At 47.7% G+C, this 14180-nt stretch overlaps 1 protein-coding gene across 1 annotated transcript in view; it reads left to right on the forward strand.

The window, feature by feature from the left end:
• LOC134935781 (uncharacterized) overlaps positions 1–14180 on the forward strand; it is an 81308-nt gene that overhangs the window by 29100 nt on the left and 38028 nt on the right. The window contains exon 4 of the mRNA XM_063930615.1: positions 13104–13147. Coding sequence (XP_063786685.1) covers positions 13104–13147 — 44 coding nt within the window. The remainder of the gene's footprint in view (positions 1–13103; positions 13148–14180) is intronic.

Consider the following 14180-nt stretch of genomic DNA (forward strand, 5'->3'; position numbering starts at 1 on the left):
TTTAAGAATTTGATGTTGCCCATAGCAACCAATCAGAATCTACTTCTCATTTATCTAGCACCTTCTAGAAGATAATACCTGGAATCTGATTGGTTGCTATGGGCAACATCCCATCTTAAATAGAACTCCCATCTTAGTAAATTTACCCCATGGTGTATAAGGAGTCAGGACATATCTATAGATTCATCAGTTCACACTATGCCACATTGTAATGCCCCAGTTCATATTATGCCAAATTGCAATATCCCCAGTTCACATAATTCTACATTACATTGCCCCTTGTTACATTATGCCATACTTTACATTATGCCACAATGTAGTGCCCTCAGTTCACATTATGCCACATTGCAGTGCCCCCAGTTCACAGTATGCTATATTACAGTGCACCCAGTTCACATTATGCCACATTGCAGTTCATATGATGTCACACAGTTCCCAAAGTTCATATTGTGCTACCTTGTAGTGCCCCCAGTTTACATTATGCCATAGTGCCCTCCTAAGCTTCCAGGCCTCATGGCAAAAGCACCCACTGCACCCACCATAGTTACGACCATGCTTGACTGTTTACCTTCCTGTCAGGTAGGTCTTCCATACCACCCCTTCCTACTCCTTAGAGTAATACCCCTTTCCACCAAGAACCCAGGTCTGAACTGGGTAACTGAGCATGGTTTCAATTTATGTCACAGCGGCTTGAAACCCCAGTCACACTGCAGGCTGGATCCGGGTTATTGCCCAGTCTTCCCTCTGCTGGCACGTGGAGATGACATCATCTCCATAGCCCAGGTCACACCGTTCACATGGCAGGCTACTAGGGTCAGTGTCTGGTTCAACCATAGAAGCTACCAGGGTCGTATCCCTGGGTTACGCTACCTGGGTAATTTTGATCTGGCCCTTTCCCACCAAAACTCGACCCGGGTTATAAGTTTGGTGGAAAAGGGGTGTTAATCAACTACTGGATAGTGAACAGTTTTATAAGTGATGGGGCCCAGCTACACCCAGATACGAGTGAATACAGAGGCATATTCATCTTGAACAGCAATAAAATAGTCGACAGGACGGTATCCGGTCTTTAGGTCAACACTCATTAGGTCGACCACTATTGGTCGACATGCATTAGGACAACATAGTCACTGGGTCGACGTGGTCACTAGGTCAACATGGCGAAGGCCGACACATGAAAAGGTTGACATGAGTTTTTCACTTTTTTTGAACTTTTTGAACTTTTTCATACTTTACGTTCCACGTTGGCTACGATTGGGAACGGTAACCTGTGCTGAGAGCAGCAGCATGAGGCACCTTGCCCGAAGCATGCGAGGGGACACGGTGCACTAATTGGGGTTCCTGGTCACTTTACGAAGAAAACGACACCAAAAAAAGTTAAAAAACTCATGTAGACCTATTTCAGGCGTCGACCTAGTCACTGTCGACCAACAGTGGTCGACCTAGTTACTGTCGACACAATGATCCACACCCGAACGGACAGCCAGTCTGAGCTTTTAGTTCCATCTGCTGTGCAGTAGGTGACTAACCGAAACTGTGTCCGAGGAGAGATGGAAAATCTGGGGAAGTGCAGTGTAAATAATAAGATTTTACTCACCGGTAAATCTATTTCTCGTAGTCCGTAGTGGATGCTGGGAACTCCGTAAGGACCATAGGGAATAGCGGCTCCGCAGGAGACTGGGCACAGCTAAGAAAGATTTAGGACTACCTGGTGTGCACTGGCTCCTCCCACTATGACCCTCCTCCAGACCTCAGTTAGGATACTGTGCCCGGAAGAGCTGACACAATAAGGAAGGATTTTGAATCCCGGGTAAGACTCATACCAGCCACACCAATCACACCGTATAACTCGTGATATGATACCCAGTTAACAGTATGAACATAACAGAGCCTCTCAACAGATGGCTCATACAATAACCCTTTAGTTAAGCAATAACTATATACAAGTATTGCAGACAGTCCGCACTTGGGACGGGCGCCCAGCATCCAGTACGGACTACGAGAAATAGATTTACCGGTGAGTAAAATCTTATTTTCACTGACGTCCTAGTGGATGCTGGGGACTCCGTAAGGACCATGGGGATTATACCAAAGCTCCCAAACGGGCGGGAGAGTGTGGATGACTCTGCAGCACCGAATGAGAGAACTCAAGGTCCTCCTCAGCCAGGGTATCAAATTTGTAGAATTTTGCAAACGTGTTTGCCCCTGACCAAGTAGCAGCTCGGCAAAGTTGTAAAGCCGAGACCCCTCGGGCAGCCGCCCAAGAAGAGCCCACTTTCCTTGTGGAATGGGCTTTTACAGATTTAGGGTGCGGCAGTCCAGCCGCAGAATGTGCAAGTTGAATCGTGCTACAGATCCAGCGAGCAATAGTCTGCTTAGAAGCAGGAGCACCCAGCTTGTTGGGTGCATACAGGATAAATAGCGAGTCAGTCTTCCTGACTCCAGCTGTCCTGGAAACATATACTTTTCAGGGCCCTGACTACGTCCAGTAACTTGGAATTCTCCAAGTCCCAAGTAGCCGCAGGCACCACAATAGGTTGGTTCACATGAAAAACTGATACCACCTTAGGAAGGAATTGGGAACGAGTCCTCAATTTCGCCTTTCCCATATAAAATACAGATAAGGGCTTTTGTCAATTCTGATACACGCCTGGCCGACGCCAAGGCCCACAGAATGACCACTTTCCACGTGAGGTATTATAGCTCTACGGATTTAAGTGGCTCAACCCAATGCGACTTCAGGAAATCCAACACCACGTTGAGATCCCAGGGTGCCACTGGAGGCACAAACGGGGGCTGACTATGCAGCCCCCCCTTAACAAAAGTCTGAACTTCAGGCAGTGAAGCCAGTTCCATTTTGGAAGAAAATCGATAGAGCCGAAATCTGGACCTTAATGGAACCCAATTGTAGGCCCATAGTCACCTCTGACTGTAGGAAGTGCAGAAATCGACCTAGCTGAAATTTCTCCTTTGGGGCCTTCCTGGCCTCACAGTACGCAACATATTTCCGCCATATGCGGTGATAAGGGTTAGCGTTCACTTCTTTCCTAGCTTTAAATAGCGTAGGGATAACTTCCCCCGGAATTCCCTTTTCCTTCAGGATCCGGCGTTCAACCGCCATGCCGTCCAACGCAGCCGCGATACGTCTTGGAACAGACAGGCCCCCTGCTGCAGCAGGTCCTGTCTGAGCGGCAGAGGCCATGGGTCCTCTGATATAATTTCTTGGAGTTCTGGTTACCAAGCTCTTCTTGGCCCACCCGGAACAATGAGTATAGGCCCTCATTCCGAGTTGTTCGCTCGGTATTTTTCATCGCATCGCAGTGAAAATCCGCTTAGTACGCATGCGCAATGTTCGCACTGCGACTGCACCAAGTAACTTTACTATGAAGAAAGTAATTTTACTCACGGCTTTTTCTTCGCTCCGGCGATCGTAATGTGATTGACAGGAAATGGGTGTTACTGGGCGGAAACACGGCGTTTCAGGGGCGTGTGGCTGAAAACGCTACCGTTTCCGGAAAAAACGCAGGAGTGGCCGGAGAAACGGTGGGAGTGCCTGGGCGAACGCTGGGTGTGTTTGTGACGTCAACCAGGAACGACAAGCACTGAACTGATCGCACAGGCAGAGTAAGTCTGAAGCTACTCTGAAACTGCTAAGTAGTTAGTAATCGCAATATTGCGAATACATCGGTCGCAATTTTAAGAAGCTAAGATACACTCCCAGTAGGCGGCGGCTTAGCGTGTGTAACTCTGCTAAATTCGCCTTGCGACCGATCAACTCGGAATGAGGGCCATAGTTCTTACTCCTCTCCTTCTTATTATTCTCATTACCCTGGGTAAGAGAGGCAGAGAAGGGAACACATACACCGACTGGTACACCCACGGTGTTACCAGAGCGTCCACAGCTATCGCCTGAGGGTCCTTGACCTGGCGCAATATCTTTGTAACTTTTAGTTGAGGCGGGACGCCATCATGTCCACCTGTGGCCTTTCCCAACGGTGTACAATCATTTGGAAGACTTCTGGCTGAAGTCCCCACTCTCCCGGGTGGAGGTCGTGTCTTCTGAGAAAGTCTGCTTCTCAGTTGTCCACTCTGGGAATGAACACTGCTGACAGTGCTAACACATGATTTTCCGCCCATCGGAGAATCCTTGTGGCTTCTGCCATCGCCATCCTGCTTCTTGTGCCGCCCTGTCGTTTACATGAGCGACCGCCGTGATGTTGTCTGACTGGATCAGCACCGGCCGGTGTTGAAGCAGGGGTCTAGCCTGACTTAGGGCATTGTAAATGGCCCTTAGTTCCAGAATATTTATGTGTAGGGAAGTCTCCTGACTTTTCCATAGCCTTGGAAGTTTCTTCCCTGTGTGACTGCCCCCCAGCCTCGAAGGCTGGCATCCGTGGTCACCAGGACCCAGTCCTGTATGCCGAATCTGCGGCCCCCTAGAAGATGAGCACTCTGCAGCAACCACAACAGCGACACCCTGGCCCTTGGAGACAGGGTTATCCGCCGATGCATCTGAAGATGCGACCCGGACCACATGTCCAACAGATCCCACTGGAAAATCCTTGTATGGGACCTGGCGAATGGAATTTCTTCGCAAGAAGCTACCATCCTTCCCAGGGCTCGCGTGCATTGATGCACCGACACCTGTATACGTATTAGGAGGTCTCTGTCTAGAGACGACAACTCCTTGGACTTCTCCTCCGGGAGAAACCCTTTTTATCCTGTTCTGTGTCCAGAACCATACTCAGGAACAGTAGACGCGTTGTAGGAACCAGCTGCGACTTTGGAATATTCAGAATCCAGCCGTGCTGTTGTAGCACTTCCCGAGATAGTGCTACTCCGCCGAACAACTGCTCCCTGGACCTCGCCTTTATAAGGAGATCGTCCAAGTACGGGATAATTATTTCGGCCATTACCTTGGTAAATACCTCGGTGCCGGGGACAGACCAACGGCAACGTCTGGAATTGGTAATGACAATCCTGTACCACAATTTTGAGGTACCCCTGGTGAAGAGGGTAAATAGGGACATGCAGGTAAGCATCCTTGATGTCCAGTGATACCATGAAATTCTCCAGGCTTGCAATAATCGCCCTGAGCGGTTCCATTTCGAACTTGAACCTTCATATATAAGTGTTCAAGGCTTTCAATTTTAGAATGGGTCTCACCGAACCGTCTGGTTTCGGTACCACAACATTTTGGAATAGTAACCCCTTTTTTCTTCCCAGCTGTTGCTGTGGATACGAGGTCCCAGAGACCATCCCCAAACAATTCCTCACCCTTATAAGGCAGAATCTCCATGTGCCTTTTATAGGCAGCATCATCTGTCCACTGCCGGGTTTCTAATACCCTCCTGGCAGAATGGACATTGCATTAATTCTGGATGCCAGCCGGCAAATATCCCTCTGTGCATCCTTTATATATAAGACGACGTCTTTAATATGCTCTATGTTAGCAAACTATTATCCCTGTCTTAGAGTATTAATATTATCTGACAGGGTATCAGACCACGCTGCAGCAGCACTATTTATGCTGAGGCAATTGCAGGTCTCAGTATATAACCTGAGTGTGTATATACAGACTTCAGGATAGCCTCCTGCTTTTTATCAGCAGGCTCCTTCAAGGTGGCCGTATCCTAAGACGGCAGTGCCACCTTTTTTGACAAACGTGTGAGCGCCTTATCCACCCTAAGGGATATCTCCCAACGTGACCTATCCTCTGGCGGGAAAGGGTACGCCATCAGTAACTTTTTAGAAATTACCAGTTTCTTATTGGGGGAACCGACGCTACTTTACACACTTCATTCATTCATCTGATGGGGGAACAAAACACTGGCTGCTTTTTCTCCCCAAAAATAAAACCCCTTTTATGTGGTACTTGGGTTTATGTCAGAAATGCGTAACACATTTTTCATTGCCGAGATCATGTAACGGATGTTCCTAGTGGATTGTGTATATGTCTCAACCTCGTCGACACTGGAGTCAGACTCCGTGTCGACATCTGTGTCTGCCATCTGAGGTAACGGGCGCTTTTTTGAGCCCCTGATGGCCTTTGAGACGCCTGGGCAGGCGCGAGCTGAGAAGCCGGCTGTCCCACAGCTGTTTTACGTCATCCAGCCTTGTAAGGAGTTGACATTGTCGGTTAATACATTCCACCTATCCATCCACTCTGGTGTCGGCCCCACAGGGGACGACATCCCATTTATCGGCCTCTGCTCCACCTCCACGTAACCTTCCTCATCCCACATGTCGACACAGCCGTACCGACACCCAGCACACACACAGGGAATGCTCTGACTGAGGACAAGACCCCACAAAGTCCTTTGGGGAGACAGAGAGAGAGTATGCCAGCACACACCAGAGCGCTATATAATGCAGGGATTAACACTATAACCATACTTGCCGATATTCTGGCTGCTCTCTGCGGGCCACTCCCCCGTTTCTCCAGACACTCCCGTGTTTTATGATGGCACGCCTGCGTTTTTCCGCACACTCCCAGAAAACGGCCAGTTTCCGCCCAGAAACACCCACTTCCTGTCAATCACACTCCGATCACTTCAACGATGAATAATCTTTGTTCGGACGTGAGTAAATCTACCATGCGCATGCGCATTTTTGCCTTAATCGCTCCATTGCGAAAATCGTCAACGAGCGAACAATTCGGAATGACCCCCTTAATGCGGACCAAGAGAAGGCCTCACGCCAAGCGACAGATCACTTGTGGCCAAATACGCACTGATGGTAAGGGTTTCTGACTGGCTGAGCTAAAATGTTATTAGTTGCTATAGGCAATACAGTACCTACACAATGCAAGTGAAAGTCCTCGTTCCTCAGTGACATCGCCTTAGCAGGGTGGCAATGTGCAATGTGCTGGCCCCGCCCACCATGCATGAGGGGGCTACAGGCTCTGGGATGTAGATCACTGCCTGCCCACCCCCCACCACGGGACATTGCGACCCGCGGGTGGGGCAGCGGAACAGTCCCAGAAAAACAGGACTGTCCTGACAAAATCGGGACAGTTGGGAGGTATGGGGTGCCGCGACATGCCCCCTATAAGCCACATACAAGTCTCAGGGAACAGTGAATGGGAGGGCCCTGCGTGATGGCCCCGCCCTCACTTCCCTAGTTATGGCCCTGCTCAGTGATATCACTAATTCTTGGTGCGTTGTTAGGCTGCGTTCTAATAAATATCGACTCAACCCACAAACTGGCCACCTCCAGTCATCTAAATTATGGGTGAACGTTAGACTGTCCCTCCCTCCTCTACACCGTCTGACAGGAATAGTAGAGGTGGCGGCCTGTTCCTGCTTTAAATGTAGGGACGTATTGTATACAGTCACTACGGGAGAGGGGGGGTCGCTCTGTTCCTCTTCTTAGCAAGTGTCAGTACACACACGTGACTGGAATAGCAAAGCAGGAACGGCGACATTGATCTGCGAGCGCAGCTTTGTGTAAACGTAGAACAATACGAAATAAAGAATGTTTTATTGTCAACAGACGATTAGAGGGAAAAAAAATAAAAACAGAATAATGTGTCTGTGTGCCGCTGCCGGAGACGAGACGAGCGGGATGGATCGCAGTCGTTTATCACAGCCGCTCTCACGTGGGAGTGGGGTTAATCACTCAAGATCAGAGGACTTGTTGCAGACACACAATTAAACAGGGCGTAAACGCGGCTCTTATTCTAGCTGGGGTGTTATATAGATATTACAGTACATCGCATCAAAATTCCACTTCTGTTTGTCCACAGGATTTATGATTGGCTGGTTTTGCCTATCAATTGATCATAAATAATTCTTACAGGACCACCAACCCGTGGCACCCCTGCAAGTGCCCTGAGGCACCCCGGGGTGCCACGGCCTCCAGTTGGGTAAGAAGTGACCTACACAAAAGTCATTAGAAGTTAACGGATTGGGACCTCTGTGACATGATTATTGAGGCCTGACGTCACTATGTCACGGAGTGGGTGTGGCCATGCGCTCTTGGGCGTGTACAGCATTGAAAAGTGGCGGGTGCGTGCTGATATGCAACAGTGAATGGGTATAGCCCCAAATGCCTTGCAATGGGGACAATTCAATTCCCATTATGATAGCAGGATAGAGCCCTAAAATAGGGACTGTGGCATTGCATAGTTGGTGTAAGCAGTTAGTATTATTGCCTTACGGCGCTGAGGTCTTGGGTTCGATTCCAACCAAGGACCTCTTTGCATGGAGTTTGTATGTTCTCTCTGTGTTTTCAAAAAATTGTGTCTGAGCATGTGGAAGGAAATATAGGGGGTCATTCCGAGTTGATCGCTAGCTGCCGTTGTTCGCAGCACAGCAATCAGGCTAAAAATCGGCACTTCTCCGCATGCGTATGTGGCTCAATGCGCACGCGCGACGTACTTTCACAAAAGCCGATGCAGTTTCACACAAGGTCTAGCGACGCTTTTCAGTCGCACTGCTGGCCACAGAGTGATTGACAGGAAGTGGGTGTTTCTGGGCGGAAACTGACCGTTTTCGGGGAGTGTGTGTAAAAACGCAGGCGTTTCAGATACAAACGCAGGAGTGGCTGGGGAAACATAGGCGTGGCTGGACGAACGCAGGGCGTGTTTGTGACGTCAAAACAGGAACTAAACAGTCTGAAGTGATCGCTAGCTAGGAGTAAGTCTCGAGCTGCTCAGAAACTGCACAATCTTTGTTTGTAGCCGCTCTGCGATCCTTTCGTTCGCACTTCTGCTAAGCTAAGATACACTCCCAGAGGGCGGCGGCTTAGCGTTTGCACTGCTGCTAAAAGCAGCTAGCGAGCGAACAACTCGGAATGAGGGCCATAGAGTGTAAGCTTCACTGGGGCAGAGACTGATGTGCATGACTAAATATTCTCAGCAATCCGCCACAGAATAGGTGTGTGCTATAGAAATAACTGTTAATTAATAGGGACATTTTGGAGTACACATTAAATCATCCCTCTAAGTGTCATGACTGGGGGGCACATTCCATATTTAAGGGGTCTTCCTTTCCCCCAATCAATAACTTTAGGGTCTGGAAGCCGGGAGGGGGTGGTCTGGGGTGTTTACTGGACATACTGTGTGTATGGGGTATTTTAAGGGTATTTGGGGGGATGGGGTGGCCTAGAGCTTTGGGGTTGCTAGTCTTTCCTAAATGTTGGCAAATCTAGGTGATGTGTGGTGTATTTGTTTTGATTTTCATTAGGGCCATTGGTGCATTATAAGACATGCTGCACCCTCTGGTGTAAGTACTGATACTATGTCACCCCAGAATTCCGTAACCTATATAAATGAACATGGTCTGCAACTTTGTGACATCTAAAATCCTAATGACTTTGCAAGAAACATACATAATTAGTAACACACAATGCATCACTATATATAAATGATGAAATATAATAAGGATATTGGGGAGATTTGGCAAACCTTAAATATTGGCGAGAGTTATCAAACCTTTTAGAAGAGGATTAGTGGAGATGTTGCCAATAGCAACCAATCAAACTCTAGCAATCATTTCTCTGGTAGTGGTACTTTCTATAAAATGATAACTAGAATCTGGTTGCTAGGAGCAACGCCACTGGTCCTCTTTGGAAGGTTTGATAAATCTCGTTTACCGTCCTATCGGCTTTGTCGGGCATTGGTGCCACTTGCGCATTTTGTTCCTTTAGTTTCATCTTTGCGGCAAAGTTGAGTTGTTGTCAGACTCGGATGACTTTGACGTTTCGGCGTCCCCCCTATAATGCATTATTGCTTTACTTTCCCTAGTTGAAACCCTTACTTCCAACACCACCCTGGCATAGCTGATTAACTCAAGCAATTAGGAACAAGATTTAACAAATGATCTTGGCCTCAAATAATTGTCACCGCACGGCGGCATTGACTCACTACGCTATAAGGAGCGGGGTTAATTGGGAGACAGTAATTAAATAATAGTTGGAATTTTTTTGTGAACAAAAAATAATTAGGAAACAACATGATATTTTATTCTTGTGTTCCAAATCCACCATCTTCGAGTCTTCCACAGCGGGGAGATTTGCCGCGACTTAAGATGCTATTATTGGTCTATCTGACCTGCCCGTATTTTCTGTGGAACATAATTAACAGTTTTTGTCTCTGGAAGACAGAGGTGACGCTGCGTACCCGCTGTATGCAGGAGCCAAATTATTCCTGTGTCGGTTATTAGAGGAAATAATTAGGTATGAGGGAAGCACCGGGGCACAGGAAAGGGCTCTGTACAGTCTCTGTACTGTCATTTGTTTGCCAATAGTAACTTATTAAATGAAACATCTGCTTTTTAAAATAAATGATTTCATTAAATCCGATATTCCCCAAGATACATATTTGTCCAAACCATGTAGCGGCTTTGTGACTTTATTCAGAAAGGATGCAGTTTGTTTGCCGGCAGTCGGAATCCCGCCAATCAGGATACGGACGCTGGAATCCCGACTGCTGACAATACTGACAGCCGGAATGCTGGCTCACAGGGGCTATTCCCACTCGTGGGTGTCCACGAGCCCGCAAGGGTACTCTTTAAGCTCGCTACGCTGCCGGCATACTGACGGCCGGGTTGCCGTTGTCTGTATACTGACGGCCGACATCCCAACCGTCGGCAAATGATACTGAACCCATTCAGAAGGTACTGAGTTGACTGGCCGCTGGGGACGTAATCTTGCTTAGTGTGCGCTGGGTAACAGATATCTCTTTTGTAGCCTTGGACCTGACTTTTCCTGCCCCATAATTCATTCTATTACCTTTTCTGCAGTTGTAGCTGTTTATGGGTCCAGGGGTTTCCCGAGCAGAGGCGGCTCCAGGGGAGCCACGCCAACTGCTACCCCAAACGCAGCCTGCTGGGACTCACCGGCAGTTGGAGCGTTTACCCAAATTTTAATTTTGGACTACGCCGCAGCCCCACCTCTAGAGCCGCCGCTGGACAGTTTCTGCCTGTGCTATGCCCCCACTTCCTATACACTTTAGCTGGCACCATCTGTCCAGTGTCAGAAAGATGGCTCTGCACAGAAGCAGCAAAGACTCTATGGGGCAGATGTATTAACCTGGAGACGGCATAAGGAAGGGATACAGCAGTGATAAGTGTAAGGTGATAAACGCATCTGTCAGTTTGCATATTGGAGTTGATTTGCGTTATCACCTTGCACTTATCACTGGTTTATCCCTTCCTTATGCCTTCTCCAGGTTAATACATCTGCCAATGAGTTCTATGTTTCTGAATGACATCACCAGAACAGATATATAGGGGGCCACTGCATGATGATGTGTGGGGGATGGGGGTGGTGGTGGTGGGGGGGGGGGGGCATTGCACATGGTACCCCCAACCCCTAAAATGCCCCTGCACTGCGACACAATATTCATCACACCGCAGACTCTCAATTCATCTAGAACTCAGGTAACGATTAAATGCAGAAAAAAGGAAATTGCAGGTGTACGCTCTAAGTGCTAAGAATACAGATAATCTAAACAATTATGATAGACTCTACAATTATCATGGAATTCTTAGCATGTTTGGCCAAAAATGCATGCCCACCTCCCACGTCACGGTGTCCTCATCAGGTGGGTCCCAAACATCCCTAATACTGACACATTATGTAAGTAAACTGTAAAATACAGCCAACGGCCATTATGACTCTTAGGGGTCAATTTATCAATCCATTCTCAGCAACAGCCTGATGCAGCAGATGTCGCAGAAATCTCCTGCAAAAGGCTAAGGGGGAGATGTATGAAGCAGCGAAGAGAGTGGAGAAGTAGCAACAAATCAGCTTTGAGGAAGTATTTGTCAAGTACATTCTGTAAAGTAATAGGTAGGTGCTGATCGGTTGCTATGGGCAACTACTCCACTGGGAGTTATCGGTTATCGCTACCACTGTCCCTGTGAGTTATGCTTAGTACATAGCGGCGGTAATCATGGAAAAAATTATTATTCCCGCTGCAATGCGCACTGAGATTGCAGCACTATCTCCATTTTTAATACATATGCTTTACCAGGCATGTCCAAACTGCGGCCCTCCAGCTGTTGTGAAACAACATATCCCAGCATGCCCTGACACAGTTTTGCTGTCAGAGAATGCTAAAGCTGTGTCAGGGCATGCTGGGATGTGTAGTTTCTCAACAGCTGGAGGGCCGCAGTTTGGACATGCCAGCTTTATACAGATTGTGTGTCACATTCAGCAATCTGGCGCAATAGACACAGAGCTGTAGTGAGGCGAGTCTAGCAGACATCCTTGTCCAGAAGAGAATGTAGCCGCTGTTCCGTTATAAGACGTCACCACCGGGACGGGGAACAGAACGTACAACTTCTAGTCTTGTAACGATGAGAGCATCTGTGTAACTCACATACACAATGGCCCTCATTCCGAGTCGTTCGCTCGGTAATTTTCATCGCATCGCAGTGAAATTCCGCTTAGTACGCATGCGCAATAATCGCACTGCGACTGCGCCAAGTAATTTTACCATGAAGATAGTATTTTTACTCACGGCTTTTTCTTCGCTCCGGCGAACGTAGTGTGATTGACAGGAAATGGGTGTTACTGGGCGGAAACACTGCGTTTTAGGGGCGTGTGGATAAAAACGCTACCGTTTCCGGAAAAAACGCAGGAGTGGCCGGAGAAACGGGGGAGTGTCTGGGCGAACGCTGGGTGTGTTTATGACGTCAAATCAGGAACGACAAGCACTGAACTGATCGCAGATACCGAGTAAGTCTGAAGCTACTCTGAAACTGCTAAGTAGTTTGTAATCGCAATATTGCGAATACATCGGTCGCAAATTTAAGAAGCTAAGATACACTCCCAGTAGGCGTAGGCTTAGCGTGAGCAACCCTGCTAAATTCGCCTTGCGAGCGATCAACTCGGAATGACGGCCAATTATGGGTGAAATTGCATGTAAAAATATCCTTAATTCAAGGCTACAATAGAAGATCATTAACTTAGCAACTAGGTCGTGACTTAAAAGCCTCTCGCTGCGCATTTCTGCCCAATCTCGCCAGCCCGTTTACTATGTAACCTTCCAAGCAGGATGTGATTCATTAATGTGAATGTTCTTTTTTTTCTGCGTTTGGCCTCATCTGTAATTATCGCCTCCCCTGCAGTTAATTTCTTCATCTTTGATTCAGGGCTCGGAGGTAGGAAAATCAACGCGTCGGACCCAGCGTCAGAGGTGAGTAATCCTCATAATGTGACTTAATATCTCAGGAACAATGCAGATTAATTGTACCCTGTGCAGGGTTCCGTGCGTTAAAATTTAACTGCTGATGAGGAAAGAAAGCAAACTAGAACCAGCAGGAAATACGTTAATATTTCAAGAGTAAAAACTTAAAGAACTCTCCTCTGATCCTAATTAATAAAGTAACTGCCAGCGCCGCCCGCACACCTAAATAACTGGTTAGGCTCCTAGGCCGTATCCCAGATGCTTTTTCTCACTGGCGCCTCCCTAGTGGTCAGTCCTACTGCTTGAGGCGGATGCAGAACTTAGAATTTTAGGCCTAATTCTGAGTTGATTGCAGCAGCAAATTTGTTAGCAGTTGGGCAAAACCATGTGCACTGCAGGGGGGGGCAGATGTAACATGTGCAGAGAGAGTTAGATTTGGGTGGGGTGTGTTCAAACTGAAATCTAAATTGCAGTGTAAAAATTAAGCAGCCAGTATTTACCCTGCACAGAAACACTATAACCCCCCAAATCTAACTCTCTCTGCACATGTTACATCTGCCCCACCTACAGTGCACATGGTTTTGCCCAATTGCTAACAAACTTGCTGCTGCGATCAACTCAGAATTACCCCCCACATCCCTCTGAGAGAACATTGGGCCAGTGCTTCTCAGCTCCAGTCCTCAGGGACCCTAACATGACATGTTTTCCATACTCCGTGCTTCAGTACTGGTGTGCTCTTTACTGGCAGCCAGACACATTATAAAAGATCCAGAGATAGGACTACGTTGCTTCACTTGTGATTCTGAGTGGAGATACAGAAAACATGCGCTGTCCGAGTGTCCCGAGGACCAGCTGTGAACCTAAATAAATGGGGTTTCAGACTCCAGACCTCCCGCAGGTTTTGTAATTGGGAAGAAAGCGTTCTACTATATAACTTAGGGTCACTCAGTCAGGATGGAGTTCTTACTTAAGAAAGTGTGTTCAGAATAAAACGTATCTTATGTCAATTAAATGCAGCAGGTTCTGTCAAAGGTGGTTTTAA

This window comes from Pseudophryne corroboree, chromosome 6 (genome assembly GCF_028390025.1).
Source record: "Pseudophryne corroboree isolate aPseCor3 chromosome 6, aPseCor3.hap2, whole genome shotgun sequence".
Taxonomy (NCBI): Eukaryota; Metazoa; Chordata; class Amphibia; order Anura; family Myobatrachidae; genus Pseudophryne; species Pseudophryne corroboree.